The following is a 23,225-nucleotide window of genomic DNA, read 5'->3' as shown; positions in this document are numbered from 1 at the left end:
AAAAATTATATTGTGAGCATCTCATGTAGATAAATCAAATTTTTGTTGAAAGCATTCATTTTTTACTACTCTTAGACCAGGGAAAATTAAAATTTTAAAATAAACTGAATAAGTTTTTTGTATTGAATTTTAATTAGTAGAAAAAAAACTTTTCAAAAGCAGATGTATTAACTTTTGGTAGGATACTCCTCATTTGTGATTGAAATCGCAAGATGACTTATTGTTAAAAAGAAAACATATTAACCCAGTATAAGTGGTTCACCATTTCAGTGTGACAAGGTCCTAACTGATAAAGTAGCCAAAATTGTGTGATTCCCTTAGAAATAACTTATGACAAAGGTTTCAAATAAATCTCAGTGCCATCGGTTGAACAATTAAGGAACTGATATTGTGACATATATAGTCCCATCTAGAGACAACTTTTAATATGAGATTATAACTCTAAAGCTCGGTTTCTCTAAATTATGGTTGTCGCAGTTAAAACTTCATCAAATCAAGACAACAAACTGGTTGTGCTTTTAGTATTACTTAGGTTTGAAAAGATTATTAACTATATCAATCAATATTTAAAAGGCAACACAAAGTAAATGCCTGTCTTATTGTTAATGTGTTAACCTCTTACTTAAGTACTGTCAAAAATCATTTAGTTGTGTTTTTCTCAATAAATTTTAATTTATTTATGTTTATTGTGTTCTTTTAAAGGACTGAGTCAACTGACAATGCACGTAATGGCAGATATAGATTCCCTGGTCCAGTTCATATGGCAGAATTAATAGCATATATTAGAGATATTGAAAGACGTCTTTCTCCACATTTGGAAAGGTTTCATGATCTTGTTAGAACTGACCCTGTTTTAGAAAACCCAGTAAGTTTGGTATTTTTATTAATGTCAATTTATTGTGGAATGGTAAATTCAATGATGTATCTATAGTAGTTAATAATATTAAACACTAGTCTTCTTTACACATTTGCTGTGATGTAGAAAATCTTTTATATCCTGTACTAACGGCAATGGTTCCCACTAACCAATGTTATAATGTTATTACTGACATCAGACATTGGAGAGCGATGTTAGTTCCATACAATACTAATATCTTTTATTCAACTCATGTAAACTAAATAGACTGTTCTGAGTCTCTATTAGTTGATAAATGATCACAGTGGGATCTATCCTTAGTAGATAATGTCGTATATATTACAATATTTTTGTTTTCCCTCTTTATTTTATAAAGAATGCTCTAATTTAAAAATATTAAGAATGTTTTCTGCGGTATTGGATGCCAAGGCTCTATGCTGATGTTGCTCTTCTAGACGTCATCCACAGATGATTGAATTGCCTAAATAATGGGTGGCTCTCAACTATTATTTTATGAGGCGCCTAAACAATTCTTGCACTGATTTCATGCTTGGAATGTCACAAATTAATGATGAATATTATTATGTATTAGACTCTGGAGTCAGATACCACATCATATAATTAAAATTACCCCTCAGTCCAGTCAACAAAAGGTTTTCAATTTAAATAACCTCACTCAGCTTGTCTTGTTTTAAATCAAGTCAGCAACTTGGTCTTTCCTAATGGGATTGCAATTGTGGGTAACATCTTAAATGGCTTTTTCTTTTTCTTTTTTTTTTATAATATGTAGGAATGTGTAATATTTTATATATCACAATCTCTAAAAACAGAGGTAGAAATATCAACTTGAAAGGAGCAAGATATTTTGAGTAAATAATACTCTTTTTTATTAAGTCAGAAAGTCTACACTAAAGCTATAAGTAACTGTAGAATGATCCTCAAGAACACGATATTATCAATATTTTGTTTCACAATGGCAGCTGTTTGAGGTTTCATATACCTATATCATGCTCAACATTGTACCATAGATCATTATGCCAAATGCTAAAATAATATTTTATCCAAATAATTTTTTTATTTAATTTAATTTATTCTAAATACTATCTGTTACAGAATTGTACGTGTAAGTCAATTTTTGTATATTATTGTAGAAATAATGATGGTAGTAAATAATGTCCAATCATTAGCATTTAATGCATCCCTAGTGAAGTGACAAATATGATCAATACAAGTAAACTTTGCTTTTTTCTATTCTAAAAATGAATTTTATGAAAATGTCATGAAATTTCTTCAAACCTGTTTTCTAGACAACCTATGTAAGGCTAAGGGTTGTGTTGCTAAATGAAGTTTCACTGTATGTCTTGATTAATGTGATTGGTTCTTTCTTTATAATAAATTTTTTTCATGAATTTATTGCATTTCTGTTCTTTGTATTATTTTTTTAGGCTGAAGCACAGAGATTATTTGATCATGTTTCCAAAATGATGCATTTTCTTGCACATGCTTATCATGCCATAAGTGATATTATGTGTGACTTTTCTCAACCTCCCCCACGACGTCTCCGATGCCGGCCAGTTCTCATTCAACATTCAGCTGTACTACAAACAGGAATACCAATTCAGGTTTGTACTTCTTAAAATTGTTAAGTTGTTAAAATTAATCCATAAATATTTTTACATTTTTTATTCATCATGCCAATATTTTATTTATGGTTATTTCAACAATCTCTTTGAATAATAGTTGATGACTTTGAATTATGTCTCCAAGTTTCCATTTCCTTCGAATGTCACTTATTCTTTTTTTCTGCATTCTTAATCCTCCATTTAACTGTTGGCTCAAATGACTGGTGTATTTTTTGGTGATAACCTATTTCACGACACAGTTGGTTTTAATTGATTCAATTTATTAACATGAAAAAAAATATTTTAGAAGTGATAGATGATGGTATATTAAATCCTCTTCCAAAGCAATCTATTCATGCCATCTCCCTTTATATTTTATTATATTTTCATCATAAAGTAAACATTACCAAAAACCAACATTTTTCAATGTTTAATTTTATTTGAATCACTATTTCAGAAAACCATTGAAATTTTAAAACCCAGTAAATTATGAAATTATTAACAATTTTTCGACACTGCCTCTCAACAGTTATGTAGATCTCTCCCTTATATTCCTATACCAACAGAGAGAAATCAAACATATATTTTAACGATAGTTTCTGTTAAATACAATAAACTTAAAACCTTTACAGTAAGCTCATGGATCCTATCCCTTCCTTTATAATCAGTTTGTTCTGTTTATTATTTACTCTTATTCAAACATAATTTATTATTTTGGAAGATATTGATTGACCGTGTGTAAAGATGAAAGGAATATGGTCCGGGTGCGGACAAAAAAACTCAAATAGTATATTCTACTATTTGAGTTTTTTTGACCGCACCCAGACCATATTCCTTTCAAATTTATTATTTTGTTTATAATAGATGTGTAAGTTATTCACTTTTCTTCTGATAATATGATCTTATTATTTTAATTGTTCTAGGCGCAGCTCAACGTTGGAGGGAACCTGAGCCAAGGTAGTCAGAGTACAAGTTCTGCTGCAACGACTGAAACAGGATCGAATAATGAACCAACGGTAGGAACTGAAGCTCCTCAGGAAGAAACTAGACCTCCCACCTCTCAACCAGAAACAACTCCAAATCAATCTGGCAGTAAGTTTAAATTAGCTTAAGTGTTCATTATATTTAACTTGCTTATCATTTAAAATTTCAGACTCATTAGTTATCTCTGTATACAGATTTAGTTTATTTTTTCATGTATATTGGGGCCAAGGTATGTCAAAAAATCATACATTCTATTATATTGATACATATATTTGTTTGTCCACTGTGTATTCCTTCATTTATTTTTAAAAGCATTGAGATAAAAAGGAACTAGTTCTGAGTAGAGGAGAGGGAAGTATTTGCCTTGTACTAACCAGCGATTATATCAGCAGCTGCAATAGGTATGGGTACATAAGATTTTAGGTTGTTCACAGCTTCCAATATCTCTATTTATTTATCAATGATAGCTAGAACGAAAGAGAAGTAATCAGAAGTATTATTGCTGAGAATCGTGCATACTTTGCCATTGCCAAATTACTCAAAAGAAAAAGTTTTGTAACTATTATACTGATTAGAAATTTTATTTGCATGAGGTACCGTCAATGTCACCAGCGTAATTACTTATCATCTGACAGAACGCAGTATCATTTCCAAAATGCCTGTAAATTAATTCTCAAGTTGAATAACTTGAAGCATATATATAGAAATATATGTTCAAAACTATTTTTTTGTATTTTTTAAATTAGTTATTACGTTTTCGAGATACATGCTCATGAAGAAAATATATTTCCAGACCCAACTTTTGATAGCAGCATTCCCTCCATGCGTTACCTAAAAATTCGATTTTCCAACACTTTTTCAAGATTGATTTTTACTAACTTAAAATGCATTTTAATTTTTTTATTAACTCCAATGTATAAGTTGTACTATTTGTTCGTAAATATGAAAAAGTTGTTATAAAGCTGCACAGTATGGCTGATAATTTGATTTCAATATTCCACTTTCGTGTTCTTTTTTTTTTGGGCTAGGAAAATGGATGATGAAAGAATAATATGACTTACTTTTCGCTAATCTATCAATAGCTCGCTGTGGGGAATTAAAAGAACATGGATAATTTATAACTTTTGATAAATATGAAATATGTTTGAAACTATTACTAGAAATTTATGTCTTCTACAATCGCTTCAAAGTCCAGGGTACACGGGATTCCACCCCAGACGTTGCTAGCGATCGACGATCAACCAAAGCGATCGGCTAATTGGCCACTCCTGTCCTATAATTTAAATAATATAATTCTTCAATTTTCTTAAATTCTTGGAGAGTTACTTTTGAAAATTAAAGATTGAAAGAAACTTGGTGAAGAGAAATTATTATGCAGTGTATATTTATGTGCTGCTTAGCTCTTTCCATTAAAAGTTAAATGATTACTTCGCTCTGGCCAGCAATTTTTATTTATTATTTCATTTGTATTCATTTTAATTTTTATTACTACTGCATTGAGCTTTGTGTAAATCTCACCATAATATAGATAATGTAAATTTTATAATGGGGTAAGATTTCTTCTCGCCTACAAAATAGTCAGGTTAGATATTAGACAAAGTCCCTCCACTTAGGCTCTTGAGTACTATTTCAGGTATTTTGTTACCAACTTTATTTATAAACCCAAAATTCTATTAAAAATTCAACTAATATGTATTTTATTAAAAATTTTAACAATATATTTTCTTTGTAAAAATCAATATCAAATTGTTTCTAGAAAGTTGGCAGGAAAAAAAAGGGGGAAGAGGGTTTACTATATGCTAATTTTTTTTTTAGATTTATTTTTTAAAAGATTTGTTTTGTTTTTCTATTATTTTAGTTATTATTGTTACTAGATTAGATTCAATTTTTATCTATTAATAAAGGGAAAATTGAAAATGCTTGTTTCGATTAAAAAAACAAAAAAAAAAAAACAACAAATGATTAATAAACTATTATACGTTAAAAAAATTAACTTTAAAAACTATTACTATTACTTCTAATTATATCTTTAATAATTATTTACAGATTTTAGAAACCCTGTTAAGAAAACAAAAACTTATTTGAAAAAATTAATAAATAAACTGATTGATAAATGGAAAAACAAGAATATTATGTAAAATATACATAAATGTTTTTTATTTATCTTAATTAGGATTGTAATATTGAATAAATAAACGGTACAATTGGTTAAATTTAAATGCATAATTAATGTTAAGAATGGATGTTTCGAATTTGAACTTTCAATTAATGAATTGCATAATTTTTTTTTTTTACTTTATTTAGTTTATTCACAACTGTAAAAGTATTTTTACAACCAGCGAATGAGATGTAGAGAGAGAAAGAAAAAAAAAATAATAATTAAAAAAAAATGTCATGAAGGCATGAAGGTTAAAGTCATCCAATGATGCCTCTCCATTAAAATTGAAATTTAAAAATCAATTTAAGAGGTCCCTATTCCAGCTCCTTCGTAAACGTTGTCTCGTATCTGGTAAGTCTAGTGTTGATAGTCCTTGAATTAGTTGGAGGGTTAGTGTGTGTTGGAAGTGCATCGTGAAACCGTTTATATAATGATTTAATGGTTGTTTGTACGTAGGGAGTTCGTAAGTCCTTGTGTAAGTTCTTGTTACTGATGTAGGGGGGAGCGCTACTGATCAGTCTTAGTAATTTTGATCAAAGCTGTTGCAGTAAGTTAGTTTTTTTGGCATATCCGTAAATTTGTGCACCATAAGTCCAAATTGGTCTGAGAAGGTAAGTATAAATCTTTAGTTTTTCTGAAAGTGGTAATTTTGATCGTTTATTTAAAAGATGAAATAATAATTTAAGTCGGAAATTAAGCTTTTGTTTTGTTATTTTTATGTGGGAGCTCCATGTAAGTCGTTTGTCTAATGTCAATCCAAGGTATTTTACTGTGTCTGTCCGGGTTAAACTTTGTTCGTTTAGAAAAACAGGAGGACATAGACCAAGACGGAGCGTAAAAGTTATTTGAACTGATTTCTCAATGTTTATCCCTGATTTCCATTTGATACATCATTTATGGATGTGAGCTAGATGTATTTGTAATTGTTCTGAGGCTTGTGCTGGGTCGCCATACTTGGCTAAAATGGCTGTGTTGTCAGCATATGTGGCCATGAGAGTGTTCCATTGTGGGTAAATCGGAGGTATACAAAGTGTATAATAATGGCGCTAGTATAGATCCCTGCGGAACTCCAGCTTCTGCTGCGAAATATGAGGTTAGTGATGAGCCCTGTCGAATCCGGAAGTATCTCTCTTCTAAATAAGACTTTAGGATTAGATAGTAGGTGCTGGGAAGAACTCTTTTCAATTTATAAAGGAGTCCTGTATGCCAAACTCTATGTACAACGAGAAAGGCACCTGTTACATATAGTTTCTTTTCGAAAGCAGAAGCTATGAAGTCTATGACTCGATGAAGTTGATGGGTTGTAGAATGGCGATGACGGAAGCCGAATTGATGATGAGGTAGGGTTGTCTCTATGAAAGGTAGTATTCTCTTATATAGTATTTTTTCGAAAAGTTTAGCGAAAATTGGAAGGAGACTGATTGGTCTATATGAAGATGGTAAATGAGATGGCTTGTTTGGCTTTAATATTATTATGATGATCGAGAATTTCCACTGGATCGGAAAGTGGGGTGGGTTGTACGTAACACTGAGTTATAGAGTGCAGTGAGGAATACGATGGCCTTTTGGGGAAAGTGCTGCATGATTTCAGACGTAATTAAGTATCATAACCTGGGGACTTATGCTTTGGTAGGTTACTGATTTCTTCTTGTACTTCTTTGGGGTTGAAAGATTTTGGAGGCAGAGAAAGTGACAAAGGTATATTTAAATATGATAGAATGATGGAGTCATGTTGTGGATTATAGAGTTGTGAGTTAGGTCTGAAGGTAGAGGATATATAGTCACCAAATTGTTCTGCTTTTTGTTCATCTGTGATATCATAGGCAGCAGTTGGAGTAATTTTCAGTGGATGGGAAGTGTGCTTTTCTCGGAGAAGTTTTCTGGTTGATCTCCACAAACTTCCGTCTTCGATATTTAAAGAAGAAATATAATTATCAAATTGTTTGACTTTAAAACAACGTAATTCCGTTTTCAGCCTATTGTTAAGATAATTATATTCCTTTTTGTCTGCATTGAGTTGTGTTCGGTGCCATCGTTTTCGAGCTCTTCGTTTTTCCATTATTAGTTGTCTAATAAAAGAAGGGTATTCTGGAAGGATGTGATCTTTTTTAGCTGGAGGAATTGTGGATGATTCATAAGCTGCTCGTTGTACTTGAGTAGTGAGAAATTCAGCTGCATCTTCTACTTCGGTTGGAGTCTCTAACGAAAAAGGAATGGTTAACCGTTCAGTTAAAAGATTTTGAAAGTGTCAGTCAACCAATCCTTTTGTTATTGTGCACTGTCCATCCGATTTTTGCAAGGTTTGGTGTAGTGTTAGAAAAACCCCACAGTGATCAGATGAAATTTCGAAATTTATTTCAATTCTGTATGAACAGGGGTTGAAACCTTTACCTATGAAGAAATCTAAAAGATCCGGTAACTTGCTCTGTGACATGGGCCAATAGGTAGGGGAGTGGGGAGCTAAAGTGAATAGGTTAAGATTCCGAACGGCAGATAACAAGCTTCTTCCTCTTGGAGTAGAGAGTCTAGAACCCCACTGGGTATGTTTCGCATTGAAGTCACCTCCAGCTAGAAAGCAGGTTCCTAAAGTACAAAAATAGTTTTGAAAAAGTTCTGGTGTAACAGAAAATCGAAGAGGACAATAGACTGCGGAAATGGTGATGTTTTTATTTTGACTTGGAAGTAGGATACTAGCTGCTTGTATATAGGGAGTAGCATATGATGGCAAGGGATAATGCTTAAGACTAGTACATATTATAACTGCTGCTCCGCCATGGCTCCTATTATCGGGATGGTCTGTTCGGTAGATTGAATAGTATCGTATAGAAAGTCGTGAGCGGGTGGTTAGATGAGTTTCTGTAATCAGTGTTTGTCATGTAATTGCATAATTAGAAACAATAAATAAGATGTAGTTAATAGTGTGTGATCAAGATTTCACCTACTCCAAGCTCCTACCAGTGAAATACTGATTTTGTGATTTTGCTGAAATTTTTTGTGTAATTTTCATTGAAACTTTCAATATATAAAAAGAGAGTTATCATCTATCATCATGAAGTTTTTACTAATTTTATTTTCCCAGTTCTAATTTTTAGTACTTACAGTAATTTTATTTTACTAACATTATTTTCTAAAATAAATGTCAAGTTTGTATTATTTTGTAGTATTACTTTTTTAAACTGAAATTCATAATATTTTAATGGATTAATTAGTAACTAGTCTTTGTGATAGTCAATCTATTAATAAATATATTTAAATATTTTGGTAATAGAAAATAATTTTAATTAGCCCTCACCTTTTCAATTCATGTCATTTAATTTTATCAAACTTCCAACTTTTAAATTTCTCACAGGCCCATTAATATTTTATAAAACATAAAATTTAAATATTTACTTGGCGGAACTAAGTATCTAGGGTAACAATATTTGTTTAAATTTTATTATAAAAGTTGTTTCAATCTTTTGGTAAAGTTGGCTTATGAGCGATAAAGAAGTATGGTTCAGTGTACAAGCCATGCCTTTTCCAATATCTGGTTAATGTGTTATAATTATCTTCATATTCTGTTATCCTTTTTGGAATTTTTGGAGCTTTTCTTAATCCTGTAATTAAGAAAGCACTGTTAATTAATATCTCTTAAGTTGGATAATATTCTGAATTATTATGCTATAAAACCAAAAATTGAATTTATAGATCAAGTAAAATCTAAAAGAAAAAAGAATGTCATTAAGTATCCGTTTTCTGTAATTGATAAAAGTGATAAAACTACTTCTCACTCTTTTATAACTATAACTTTATAATAACTATTTCTGATTGGTTAATATCCCATTTTTGTTTTATTTTCGAAAGTGGGCAAATAAAAAAATGTCAGAAATAAGTAGATTAATTTATTGGCAGTGGGAAATAAGTTTTCCTCAAAGGTCTACTATGGTTTATGGTTTCCTTGAAGTCAGTGGAATATTAACTTCCACTTTATTTTAATCGAGAATTGTAAAATCCTTTGACCCAATTTTAGTATAGTGGTCGACTTTGTTGTGATCAGCCCTTATTTATGTAGAATCATTTGAATATTTTTAAATTGAGCCCAACTTGCTTGAATATGACTCAGGGAATTACAAAACGGAAAGAGAAGAAAATGAGCTAGTAGAAGAAAAATCTTTGACCATCAAATAGAATACAGTCCAATAGAATACCAAACCGAAGAACAATCCATGACCATCTTTTATCATCCCCCCGGGTAAACATATTAAGAAGAAATAGAATAGAAATAGATCAAAATTAAATAACATACTAACAATAATATATACTAATTAATATATATAACAATAATATATACTAACAATAACCTTTTTGGTTTGAACTCCTTATAAACTGTGTACAAATCAATAGCTTTAAATATAATTTTATTTATTTATACAGTCCACTCCATTAACTTGAAGAACCAATCTTATAAATTTCAATTTTCTGCATACTTTAGTTTCACCCCAGACTGCAATGATTGTACAACTTGATATCTTAAAAATGTATTTATGCTCTTTTCTTGTTGTTTTGGTATGACTAGAAATCCAGGATTTATATCTCCATTGAAAAAAAAGAAGATATTACAAAAAAGTATCCAATAGAAAAAAATATGGAGGGAATTTCAAATTCCAATAATTCAATTGCATTTCCAACAAAAATACATAAGTCATAAAAGTAATAAACATAGCATTATTTTATATGTATAATTTGAAGTTATAGACTTTATAGTTTTAGTTTAATGAATTTCCAAATGAGGAGTTTCAAATTTCTTTATTTTAATCTTTCATTCTATAAAAAAATTTAAAAAGAAGATTAGAGGTAATATAATTTATTTTGAATTAAATTATAAATATTGATTGGGAGTGTAGGCCAGGAGTTCCCAACCATTTTCAACTTGGGGCACATTTATGTGTTATCATTCTGGCAGCAGGACCATATTTATTTTTTTTAGTTTATATAGTTAATAATGTTAAAAGAAAAAAAAAGGATACAACAATTATATTTATTCTTGTATAAAATCAATAATTTGTAAAATATATATTACAAATATCTATGGGTCTTTTATTTTGTTTTAAGAAATATAAATGCCCAAGTATATGTGATCTTTGGCATTGCAGTTGTGTTGCTTCGTAATTCTTTTTTTGGTCCTATCATATTCTTGTGCAAACAAAATTCATACATTTTTAAATTAGAATTAAAAACTTAATTTATAGCAAAGAAATAAAAGAGTGCATTTGGGTTTATAATAGGTAAGAAATAAGTTAACCATCATTTAACTTTTGGTATTGCTAAAACGAGGGAAAAACCAAGAATTATGAAGGTTTATACAAAATATTATTAAAATAATATGATTAACAGAAATTACTATTTTAAACAAATTCACTAATATTCCCAATTACGTTTTATATCTTAATAACAAAATTATAAAGCATTTTATTCCACATCTATGAGAAGTAGTTAAAAAAAAAAAAAAATTTATAAACATCATCTAACGTTCATAATTTAATTTTAACCTTATTTTATTTATTGAAGACTTATTGCCTGTCGTTTCTTATAGGACCAATAAATAATTTTTATTTTCTATACTTCTTTTTTATTTATTTCATGTGACTTTTATTGTTAAGTGCATTACAATTTTGATAATTACTTTTCATTTTATTATCATATTAATTTTATATTTCATTTTTTCTATTTATTTAATCAATATTACTTTTAAAATTAAGAACTTGTCACTGTCAGTTCATCTTAAGGTCATTCTATATGAAATCAAACAAAGTGTCAGGGATCCAGTTAATTCCACTTGTTGACTTACATTGCTTATTACAGCACCACTATCCCCTTGGATTTATTAGAGGTATATATTATTGCATCATACCACCATTCATCCTCATTTTTCAGTGAAGGCATTTTTTCTAAGGTATGTTACTGCATGCCTACACATCAGTGCTGGGCATAAAGTAATTGCTATTACTAATGATTGTAATTAGTAACTGCAATTACTTTGGCTCGACTATTAATTATCATGTGCCCTAATTACAAGTATAAAAGTTAATTGGAGATATATTTTAGATGCAGAAACCTTCACTGAGTAAGTGTAACAATAAATGAAGGTGATAGCGACTAAACTTTTTCTTAATCATTTATTAGTAAAAAAACTAATACATTATCAAGTTGTTAATATTTGAGAGATTTCTTCTCTTCTTAAGGACCCTCCAAAATTTAAACAAACTGACCATATATTGGCTTATTAATAATAATTTTTTGTGAATAATAGATGTCCAGTTACCATCACCTAAATTTATAACTTTAGAAAGACCCTCTTAGAAATTTGAATTATAAGAAGTATAACCTTTCTAACACCTCTCAGTGAGAAATAGAGGGATCAATCAAATTTTTTCAAAACATGATCAACCTATCTTCTTTTTTATCATGAGATTATTCAATTATGTTGGGTTGTTCTTGTTACCAAGATGAAATCCACATGAAAATACTATACATACTTCATTTGTAAGAAAAATAATTTTTTTAAATTTGTTGCATAACATCTTCATCCACTCATATCTTCAATTGCCTCTGAACTGAATATCTTAAAAAAAATTATATGTTTATTTTAACTTGAGAAAACTGGTACTTTTTGAAAACTTTATTTAGTATTTTACGATGAACCTTTTCGTTATCAATGAGTAGATAGAAATTATTTCTTGTAAAAGTAGTGGTTTACCAAAATCACTCTACATTTCTGGGGGAATCTGAAATTCAGGGTTTGCTCACTTGTTCAGTAGGTCACTAACTCTTCAACCAAAAAGAAAGATTGATAACTGACATAAAAAATTTTAACTAACCGCGACAAAGTCAGATGAAATAATCTAGTTTAACTCTGTAATAAGTTTCTAAAAAACTTTATTATTACTGTTTTTAACAATCTTTTGTTTTATTATTACTAGAATTTTTTCTTAGTTATCTAAGACCACTGATTAATTCTAAAAAAAACTCAAATAGTAAATAATTATACTATTTTATTGAGCCAACGTTTCGCCCATTATTATTTATTTGATTTTGTAAGTATCGCTGACAAATATGTAAATGAAAAAAATATTTCTTATTTGAAACTTAAATAATGAAATCATTCAGAAAAACCCTAAAATAAAAAAAAATCATGCAGTAAGCCTAAAATTTCCAATTTTTTGCAATGTAGAATTATTTACGAAAGTCCTTTTCATGGTTCAAATTTCTGTTCAGGTTTGGCTAAATTTAAACCAAGAGAGCAAAATATGTAATTGCATAAAAATCTAGTCTCAAGCGTATTTGTTATAATATTGTGTTTAAGAGAGAGATAGGTAGATGACTTTCCTCAACTATATTTGGCTTAGAGAGAGGATAGCAGACTAAAGAGAAAATTCTAAAACCATTGTAAGTGGAAGGTATTTGGTAGGAAAGCTCTTATTCTAAAAATGGCTAGGAAAGCGGGGGATAAAAAGAAAGGTAGGAAAGACTAGTACCCCTTATACTGAAAATGGCTAGAAAAGCGAAAAAAGGAAAAAGAAAGGTAGGAAAGACTAGTACCCCCTATGCTAGAAATGGCTAGGAAAGCGGAAAAAGAAAGTAGAAAAGACTAGTACCCCCTATGCTATAATGGCTAGGAAAGCAAAAAAAGAAAGGTAGGTAAGGCTAGTAGTATTTTTCTTCAGTACCTATGAATAAATACTTGGGATTTTTCCATATTTATTTTGTTGATAGACTCTTCATGTTTCGGATGCATAGGACACTATTGGGAAGTCATTTATTTTAAATCTAGGTAAAAGAGACCTCCGTTAAACCTACATTAGACAAGAATGCGAGGACCTTCAGGATCTCTTTTGATTTTATTTACCTCAGAGATAGGGTACATACTAAAATGAGAAGAATGTGTAAAAGTTTGATAGCTTCATTTGGGAACTAATCGAAGCACAAGAGTTTAGTAATAAGGATGAGCAAGAATACTTTTAGTTGTATTAAATACCATTTTCAATCTGCTATTTTAGCCGAGTTTAGTGTGAACACAGCAAGAAGTGTTGCTTAGTTTTCTCCTTGCTGGGTCGTGAAACATAGCATGAAATTTATTTATGCAATATTTTATTTCAATAATTACATTAAAAAAATACTGAATATAGCATTGGTACAAATGAAAATCAAGAAAAACAAATTAATTAGTTTGTAGTAGAATAGTATGACTGTATGTTTCTCTATTTTGCTAATGGGTGTAACTGTAGTTAACCACTGCTTTAGACCAGTCGTAGCAATAGCTGCCAAATTGACACTTTTGGCTTGTACTACCTACCTTTTCATAGACTCATAGTGTGTATTGCAGGTCTATGATCGGGTATGGTTAATTAAACTATTTTCTAATGACAATAGAATAAGTAGAACCTGCTAGGAAAGATTACAGTATGTAGCTCTTACTTTTTTCTAGAGCTTCTTTTGCTTGTTTTCTTGCTTTTACATCAACAGCCTCAGTCCTAGGTAAGGGCCTTCTGCAAAGTGGCATGTATGGTACACCTGGCATCCTGATTGCTGGTTTGTCTGGCTCTGGCAATGCTAGTCCTTTAGCTTCTACCAATTCTGGAGGTTCAGGGAAACTTTTATTTCCTAAAAATAAGTTTTCAGTTATTTTCAGGTTTGTCTATTTTTCCGGTCTCCTTTGTTTATATCTTACCTTATGTTTTTTTATTTACTATGTTTTACATGTTTATAGCAGTGGATGAATAATTTTGTCTGAGGATCCCTCTTACTTTAAATGGAGATTTTTCTTCTTTTCTGCTCTCATCTCCATTTTTCATTCTTATTTAATAAGTAGATGTGCCCAAGTTTATTGTTTAATTAAAAAAAATATAATTAACCGGAAAATCGGCAGGGTTGTTTTGCTTACTTAACCCGTTGGTGGAAAAGCTGTCTGTGAGAATGATACGATATGAAAATAATCTTATAAAATAGGAGTGATGGATTGCTGCCATTCGAATAAGGTTTTCCAACCATGCATGCTTCAATTGATTTCCATTGGCTGCATTAGGAGAATTTCACAGCTATAAAACGTCTCTGTTTGGAGATAATTTCATTTTTGAGCAAGCTCCTCCCTTTTCATTTTTGTTTTTTCATTTCTTCTTCATTAGGATGTAAGAACAAGAAAAATGTCTCTCCTTCTATCTCCTCCCTTCTCTCTACCTTCCCTTCCTCTCTCCCTCTCTCAATGCAAAATAAAAACAACCCAAAACAGTGATTTTGGCCTTTTTAGAAGCTTCAAAGGCATGGAAAAAGCATTACCTACGAGACGGGTTTTATCCAGATAGTGTAGAGGAGTCAAGTTCCTACCTATCTAACTACGATAGATAGAGGAATTAAGGCTATTTATTGAGAATCAGTCATATTTAATTTAATCATTTGGTATCCTTTCACTTCAATTATAAATATTAGTTTTATTCTATTTGTTTAGTTGTAATAAATAGATTTTTTAAATTTTACCATAGTCCACTTGATAGGTTGTCAAATCATCAAAATCGCCTGTGTATGATCTCTGACCAACTCTTTCGAAATCTTTTGGCTTAATACCTTTTGGAATTAAAAATGGATATTTGAGGTAGAGCTGAAATTTAAGGAAATTTGTTTTATTCATCATTCAGATTTGTTCTTAAACACTAAAACCTTCTAAAAGGTGTATTTTGCATTCTCAATTTTAATAAACTTTATTAAATTGGGATCATCTTCTAAAAATGTTGTTTGTTTTTTTAACAAAAATATCAAAACAATAAATTTTTCTTCATTATTTGCTTCTGTTTGCAAAATTTCTATCCCTTCAAAGAATCTGAGTGACCAGTATATTTGTTACAATTAAATCTATAATGGATATTATATCACATTAGGCACTTAGTCTGGTAGCTACGATTCTGTTGTAAAACAAAATACGCTAGCTTAAGCTAAACTTATAAAATATACTTACATCTTTTACAAATTTATTTGGAAGTTCCACAAATAACGGTTCTACAAATGATGGGGGTGGCCTAACAGTTGGAGGATGTAAATAGCCGGTTGAGGGTATTCCATATTCTTTTACTTTGTACATTTGTTGAGTCCAGTCATTGCCTGGAATGTATGTTCCCTCAACATGGTCAGTTTTCGCATCAATCCCTGGGCTATAACATTTATAATTTATTCCTGTTGTACAAGTTTCTTCATTATTCTTCTCACACATTGTTTGGTATTCTATATTTAAACTGTTGATTTTAGTTACGCATTTAGTATTAGTTATTATTTAGTTTTCTAAATGTTTTGTATCCATGGTTACTGAACTACTTCTAAAATATAAACTGAAACATGTGACTTCTTTGAGTTATTATTAAATATTTGCACTTTTCTGTTTTTTAGGAAGTAAAGATTGATATCTCAATTACAAAAAAATTTACTAATTTTGTGTGCCATAATGCTTTCACCAATGCTTTAAGTGTAAACATTAAACAAGTTAGGAATATTATTATAAGTCTAATAAGATAGCTTTGATCAGAAAACCTTATTTTGAATTATACACAATTATTTTTTCCACTGGCCTTTGAATTTTATTATTATATACTTAGGTACTCCCTTAACTTCCCCAACTTCCTGGGAGTCAGGCTCAAATCTTGCCCAGAAATTTTTAATTGTTTTTGTTGAAGAGATCCTCCTAAGATTCGCCCAGCTTTTGGGAAGTAGAAAAACTTGCTTGTTGGATAAATTATTGGCTTCATCCCTGGTATGACATGAATGATGACTGTACTGTATGTTTGCTATTACTCTTGTGTGCGGCTCCAATACCAGCCTGACTGCTAATACAGTTCAACTCCCTTATAAGCCGAACCGTCGGCCTCCACTAACAGAAAGACAAGTTCTACATATGTTTATAAATTATCAGTAACAGAAATAAATATTTGTCATTGGCTTGAATAAATAAATAATACTTATAACCCATTCTGATTCTTGGATTTAGAATTGGAAGTCCTTAAACTCTTACTAAGTAGATAAAATTAATAAGATAAAGGTACAAAGTTTTATGTCTTATAGATTTTTTTCACCTATAACTCCCGAATAGTATATTCTAATGAACAAGTTGTACTATAACAAATTAATATATATTTATACATGTTATTCATATATATGTGTAAAACTACAAATAATAATAAATTATTACTAGTTGTAAACAGTTAGTCTATAAAAGAGCACTTCAGGCCATCTATTTATGCCCAAGGAACAACCAGAGCACTTGGTCAAATAATTAAATTATATTACTCAATTGAAGAAGAATTTATTGCTCTTTGTCACAAGAATACACAATTTAGGAGCTAATGGGTAAAAAATACCTGAAATTTGTGAATTATTACGTTATCAAACTGATTAGCTGTTTTGCAAGAGTTTTGGGATTACCAAAACTTTTCTATATTAAGTGTGGGATCATATTCAGTACTTCATCTCAGATTTAGAGAATGTTTTGACTCTTGAAAACTTTTTAAACATTTATTTGGTTTATGACCATAGTTGGTGCTGATCCAATTGAGAATTTAATTTGTTATACAATAATAATTACTAGGATACGTCGGTCAGGATTTTTAATCAACTAACTGGTTAGTAAAGATTTTTAGGACCACCAAAAAGGCGGTTCTGTGTTAAGATGTGTGTTCTGTGTTTTTGATATTATTCACAGAGGTCTGTATTCTGAGCTAAGTTTTTTTATGCATCAAGCTCCAAACCACTATACCCAATGTGATAGTAACATTTGTTTTTTAAAAGATTTAGTTATGAGTTTGTCGAAGAAACATTTTAAATGCCCTTGTGCTGAACGTACTTTCATACTTAGTATCTTTGTATTTTCAGCTTAATAACACCTGTTAACTAGATTATGATTTCATTTTTTATTGAGTCTTAGATCCTAGTTGGCAAGATGGTTTTCTCTCTAATTTAATTTCATTGAAATTATATGATTTTGAAATAGTGGTGTTGTCAAACAGACCAATTTTTTACTATCTAGTATTTCTATTCTTTTTAAAATTAATGTATAATTATGTTTGACTCTTGAAAATTTATTTAATTTTAGGTAGGGTTTCATATTTCAATAATGTAACATGTTTTTCCTTGTTACTTTTTTAATTTATATTTTCCTGTTTTTCATTTCATTATTTTTATGTTTAAATATTTTTGTTCTTAACATCATATTTATTTTTCACTCAGGTCGTGGTGGAAACTTGGGACAAGGGAATTTTGAGTTTTATATGGATGTTGGCCAGGGCGCTATTACTATAGACTCAATGGAAGCTACATTGGTCACAAACACTAGCCAAGGATCATCGGAGACATCTGGTAATATATTTTCTGGAAAATAATTTTACTGAAAATACTTAAAAATCTTATTGTTAGTTTAGTTTTGGATACTATTTTTAAATCAAATATTGTATCGTCTTTATGGTTGGTTGGCAGCCACTACTTTTGTTATTTAAACATTTTGATTTTATATATTTTCTGGATAACAAGTTCTTGCTTGTCAATTCCCTTTCTTTTGATCAAACCATTTTATTTTCCTCATTGTCTTTTCAAAAAGTACAACATTTTGTAATATGAATAAGAGGTTAGAAACAGCAAGAAATTTGATTTTACTTGCTGTGGAATCATATTATTCACTGTATTGTTTTTAAAATGATCAATAGGACTTACGAACATTCCATTTTTTTGAACAGTGATAGTTTCTGAGAAGAAGAACTTTTATAGACAAAAGTCAATAAAAAAAAAAAAAAAGAAATTTTATATATAATAAGAATTTGAGACTATAATATTAAATTAAACTTTTATATTTGTCTAGCATTAATTTAAATATTTATGTGTAGTTATGTTCGTATTATTGCATTATTTTGTTTTTTCCGTAGGCACAATAACAGCTGGGCCATTTCCTTGGGGTAGTCCCCCACCACCAGAGTTTTTACAAAATTTGATGCAAGCTCTTGCTGGCCATATGATGGGTGGAAGCGGTAGCACTGGAGGAAGTAGTAGTAGTTCAACTTCCCAACCTTCTGCAAGCACCGATTCCAACGTTACTAATAGCCAGGCTAGAGGCAACACTACCACTCAGCCTACTACTTCCACTCAGACTAGGTCTACTACACGACCCCATGTTCACATAACTCCTGGCTTTCAAGGTAACTTTTTTATTTTTAATGTATAATAAAATATAGGGGCTATAATATTGCAATTTTTTAATATATAGTATAAGGACTAGCTTAAAAAAATTAATGTTCAATGCTCTTCAAACTCAGGGCATTATTACAAGTTCCAGTCCCCTCGTCAGATACAATGCCACCTTTCTTAAGTTCTAAATGTTCTCTTTGTCACTTTCAGAACTTCTGTTAAAAGCTTAAATATTACCTATATATTTCCTGATCTCTCCTTTTCTAACACTTTATATTTTGAACAAATTCGTGTTGTTTACACCTTCAAATATTATTATAATTGTTTCATTTTTAGGAATGGGAGTCCCGGGTTTCTTTGATCCTTTTCTACCCTGCAATTCCCATCACATCCATGGGACCAGGAGGAGAGCAGAGGGTCAAGAAACATCTGCTAATAGCAACACTACAAGTTCAACAAGCCAGTCTACTGGTACATCAACCGAGAGTCCTCCGAGAGCTGCCTCTGAGGCTCCATCTGTTGTCAATCTTTTTTCCAATCTGTTATCAGGTAGGCCTCAGTTGTTTTATGGGATGAACTACTTATTTCAAATCCATTTAATTTAATCCTTTTTAATCTGGGTTTTAAAACTAAAATGAATGTCTATACTAAATACCATAAGTCTGGCTTCCTAAACTGAATGTTTTAAACTTTCACACCATTGTACTAATCCCTAGCTGGAATTTGATACCTTGCCTTGAATTAAATAGCCCTTTTTGATTATGTTTTATGAATGTCTGTTATTGTCACTAGTGGAGTGACCTTTATTTTTACAAAAGATTTAAATCTTTACACTAAAAAGATAGTTTAGGCCAATTATACTATGTGTATATATAATTGAAAAGATGAAATAAATAATCGGAACTTAACTTACGGAACTCAATAATGAAAATAAGAACAAACAAAAATATACAGCTTGCACTTATCACATAACTTATTGTATGATATGTTGATATGATATATTTAAAAAAAAAATGTTGTTTGTACAGAACTTATCTGCTTGGTAATAAAAGTGAAAATAAATAAAGTGATGATATATATAACACGTTCCCATTTCTGTTAATACTGGTTCAATTTAGATTATCTTTGTTTTGTTTTATAGAGGATCAATTTACCTTTTAAATGAATTTATCTAGTTGAAAAATTATTTTTCAGAGACCAATTTTATTTTAACCACTTAAGGGGATGAATTATTTTGAAACCTGCCTTACTGCACTTATACAGTATAGAGAGAATATACAGTATAGAACCATTATTAATAATTTCAGTTAAATAGGCTTGTCGGTTTGGGATATAGTGATCAATATTCAGTATGTCAGTGGTATTTGTTCTTTTTATGTTAAGATAAAGATAACCTGTTTCCATGGAAGACTGTATAGAACATTTACAAAATACGCATAAATCCAAAGTATAAATTTTTGCTAATAGTACACCAATTTAGATACTTATAATTTTCTATTTTAGAGGATATCATTATATTTAAAATGAGTTGTTAAATTATTATAACGTTCCATGAGGTTGTATAGTCTTACAGTTATTCAAAAAACTAATTTTTTTTTAGAAGCCACTTAAATTACAAATTTTTTGAGCATAAGTGGAAGCTCTAGCGATGATTTCAACTTTATAGAATAGTAAGTGTTACGCTTTCTGTCTGATCCAGGTCAATTTGTTCTAGTGCATCTAAAGAAGTTTTGCCTCCTCCCCCCCCCCCCCCAAAAAAAATGTATTTTTATAATTTAAACTAAATTACAATTCATTTTTGATTATTTTTTTTTTTTTTAAGTTTACAGTGATAGTGCATATGAGTTGATCAATTGTTTTTATATTGAACTGATCTTTTGCAGGAATGAGAGCAAGTGGTGGTGGGCAGGGGCAGGGTCCTAATGTTATTCGCATTCTGCCTAGAGATATCACTGTTTTCTTACAAGGACCACCAATGCAGGTAAATGTAAGTTGCATGAATTCTATTATTAAACAAAAATTGATTGAAAGCAAAAGTTTTAGATGTACAAATATTGTAATCATTTATTTAAATTTTACATTATATTTGGTACTGTTAAAAACACATCATATTTTGTTTCTTTCTAAAACTAGTCTCCACTAAAATTTCTTGATTTGATGAATTCAGTTACTATATTAAATCATTTCTTAAACACTTTGAAATAAAATCTGCTGGTTGAAATATGCTTCTTCAAATCTAAGAACAAGTATAAATTTCTTAAGTGTAGTGTAGGGTGTCTACTGACATTTTTGGCAGACTCATTAGAATATCTTGACATATTTGACAGACTCATTTTCTGAAAATATAGTGCTTTTATAAAAAGTTGATATGTAAAGAAAAAGATAGGTGCCCATACGATTTATTAAAAAAATTTTCATTTGTTAGCAATTTGAATCCATTGAAGAAAAAAAAAAAAAGTTATCAAGATCTTATATGTTTTTTATGTTTTAAACCTTTTATTAAATGAGTTTAGCAGACCTATCTAATTTAAGTATCTAAGTATTAAGTATAATTTCTATGGGTGCCAATACCAATCCTTAGGCTGATTTTTAAAACATGCTGTTAAGCATATTGTTTATTTCATTTCATGCAAATTGACCCCAAAAAAAGTCATAACAACTAAGGAAATTTGATTAAATAATGCGATAAAGTAAATAATGCATGAAAACTTAATTATTATTATTATTTATTTTATTATTTTTTTTCTCCAGAATTTAACACTACCTATTCAAACAACGGTTGCTGAAATGTTGCAAACACTGCCTGACCATTCATATACAGAAGGAGCCTCCATCTTTACAGATTTTATTATGACACTCGTAAGTTGCAGACAATCCCATTTCTTATAATTCTTGTGTTATTTATCATTATTTATAAATATAAATAGGAAAGGATATATACTGATAATGCTCTGCAGGATGAAGTGTTAAATCATTCTTACAGTTTTTTCAACTAATACTTTTATTTTCTATCATAATTATATTAACTTCCACTTGTTTAGTTTATAATTTGGTAAGTCATGCAGTTTTGATGTGTTAAAAAATAGTTAATTCATTTTGTAGTTTTTCCATTGTTATTTTACCCTTGTGTTGAAGGGTAGCCCTTTGTCACTTTATTAATAATTGATCACCTGAAATTTGAAATCAATACTGTTTCTCTTATTTATTTTATTTAATTGTGTTTAAAAAAATCATTGCTTATTAAGTTGATAACATATTTTATTTTCAGTAGTGGTATTTCTAAATTATTTAAACATGAAGTTGATAAGTATTTTTATGTTGTTATTGTGAAGTATAATTTTAAATTATACTCATGGTTATAAATAGTGACAGTCCTTTTTTATATTATAGTAAATATTTAGGGATATTATAATTTTAATATAATGTTATCTTTCCATATTTACTGTTTACGAAATTCATACTTGTCGTGAAGTTGAAATACAAATTAACTTTTGGTAGCAGGCTCGCAATATGAGGGTTATTGATGTTTTGAACATGGGAACTGCTAATTCAAGTGTTCTTGCTGGTTTGAGGCCTGTTTTGAGAGATTTCATCCGTAATCAATTGCTTGGTGGGAGAGAAGGGAACCAGGCTGTATCTGATGCTGTAACCAGGATTAATGCTGAGCTGAGACCTCTAATTGAATCTATTGTAAGTCATTTTGGTTTTGGTTATGGCCTACAGATTCTATAGTTAATTAAACTAAAATTATGTTTCTCATATAGTGTGCTCAAGAAGATATTCCATTTAGAAGTGATGTAGATATAATTGCTACAGTTAATCAACTGAATCACACCACCATTCCCATACTTATCAGAGACGTTTTAGAGGAAGGTATGTTATAATTTTGTATTTTATTATTTATAAATTGTGTTCCAACCTGTGATTAATCATTGGCTTGAATTTTCAGATGACAATGAATTTTTGAGAAATATACCAAATCATTTTAATGACTATGCACGTCATTTAGCATCTATTCTTTTGTATTGTTGTCAAAATGGTCAGCAAGGTTTGGAAGCTATTTTTACCACTCTGGCTGTAAGTTATATTTTTTTTATTGAATTATTATGTTTTATATTATGAATTTTGTTTTATTGATTTTGAACTTTTATTTTATAGAGAAGAATAATTGTGGGTGTGCCAGCTGCATTACAAAACTGGTCTGTTGTGCATATTGTAAACCAGCTAAGGGCCATGACAAGTGGATTAGAAACCTCAAGTCAAGCTATTCAGCCATTCCTTGTCTACAGAATGCCTGAAGCACCTCCTGAAGAAGCATCGAGTGACCAACCTCAGGTTGGTTTATAGTTTAGCATGTTATATTTACTGACGTTATAATTTTATTTTTGATACAGATGATTGACCTTATGTGAATTAG

At 30.0% G+C, this 23,225-nt stretch overlaps 2 protein-coding genes across 6 annotated transcripts in view; one reads left to right on the top strand and one right to left on the bottom strand.

Moving 5' to 3' along the window:
* Window positions 1-23,225, top strand: part of LOC106684392 (large proline-rich protein BAG6) — a 46,202-nt gene that overhangs the window by 15,988 nt on the left and 6,989 nt on the right. For 2 of the 5 annotated variants that reach the window (XM_024362549.2, XM_067051096.1), the window contains exons 8-19: window positions 703-865; window positions 2,302-2,478; window positions 3,402-3,570; window positions 17,861-17,989; window positions 18,550-18,819; window positions 19,145-19,357; window positions 20,692-20,795; window positions 21,560-21,667; window positions 22,307-22,498; window positions 22,573-22,681; window positions 22,758-22,885; window positions 22,967-23,143. In XM_024362549.2, the coding sequence (XP_024218317.1) occupies window positions 703-865; window positions 2,302-2,478; window positions 3,402-3,570; window positions 17,861-17,989; window positions 18,550-18,819; window positions 19,145-19,357; window positions 20,692-20,795; window positions 21,560-21,667; window positions 22,307-22,498; window positions 22,573-22,681; window positions 22,758-22,885; window positions 22,967-23,143 (1,939 nt within the window). The remainder of the gene's footprint in view (window positions 1-702; window positions 866-2,301; window positions 2,479-3,401; window positions 3,571-17,860; window positions 17,990-18,549; window positions 18,820-19,144; window positions 19,358-20,691; window positions 20,796-21,559; window positions 21,668-22,306; window positions 22,499-22,572; window positions 22,682-22,757; window positions 22,886-22,966; window positions 23,144-23,225) is intronic. The other 3 variants (XM_067051097.1, XM_014426447.3, XM_014426446.3) reach the window with 3 other exon arrangements.
* On the bottom strand, window positions 9,013-15,946 carry LOC106684396 (uncharacterized). Its single transcript, XM_014426451.2, has 4 exons — window positions 15,606-15,946; window positions 15,131-15,251; window positions 14,075-14,260; window positions 9,013-9,216 (listed from the first exon to the last, which is right to left on the bottom strand). The coding sequence occupies exons 1-4, from the start codon at window positions 15,855-15,857 to the stop codon at window positions 9,071-9,073; spliced, it is 705 nt and encodes a 234-aa protein (XP_014281937.1). The 5' UTR covers window positions 15,858-15,946; the 3' UTR covers window positions 9,013-9,070.

This window comes from Halyomorpha halys, unplaced genomic scaffold (assembly GCF_000696795.3).
Source record: "Halyomorpha halys isolate HHAL.00 unplaced genomic scaffold, Hhal_1.1 Scaffold577.1, whole genome shotgun sequence".
Taxonomy (NCBI): Eukaryota; Metazoa; Arthropoda; class Insecta; order Hemiptera; family Pentatomidae; genus Halyomorpha; species Halyomorpha halys.
Note: the sequence above shows the minus strand (reverse complement) of the source record. Positions and strands in the feature narration are given on the sequence as shown.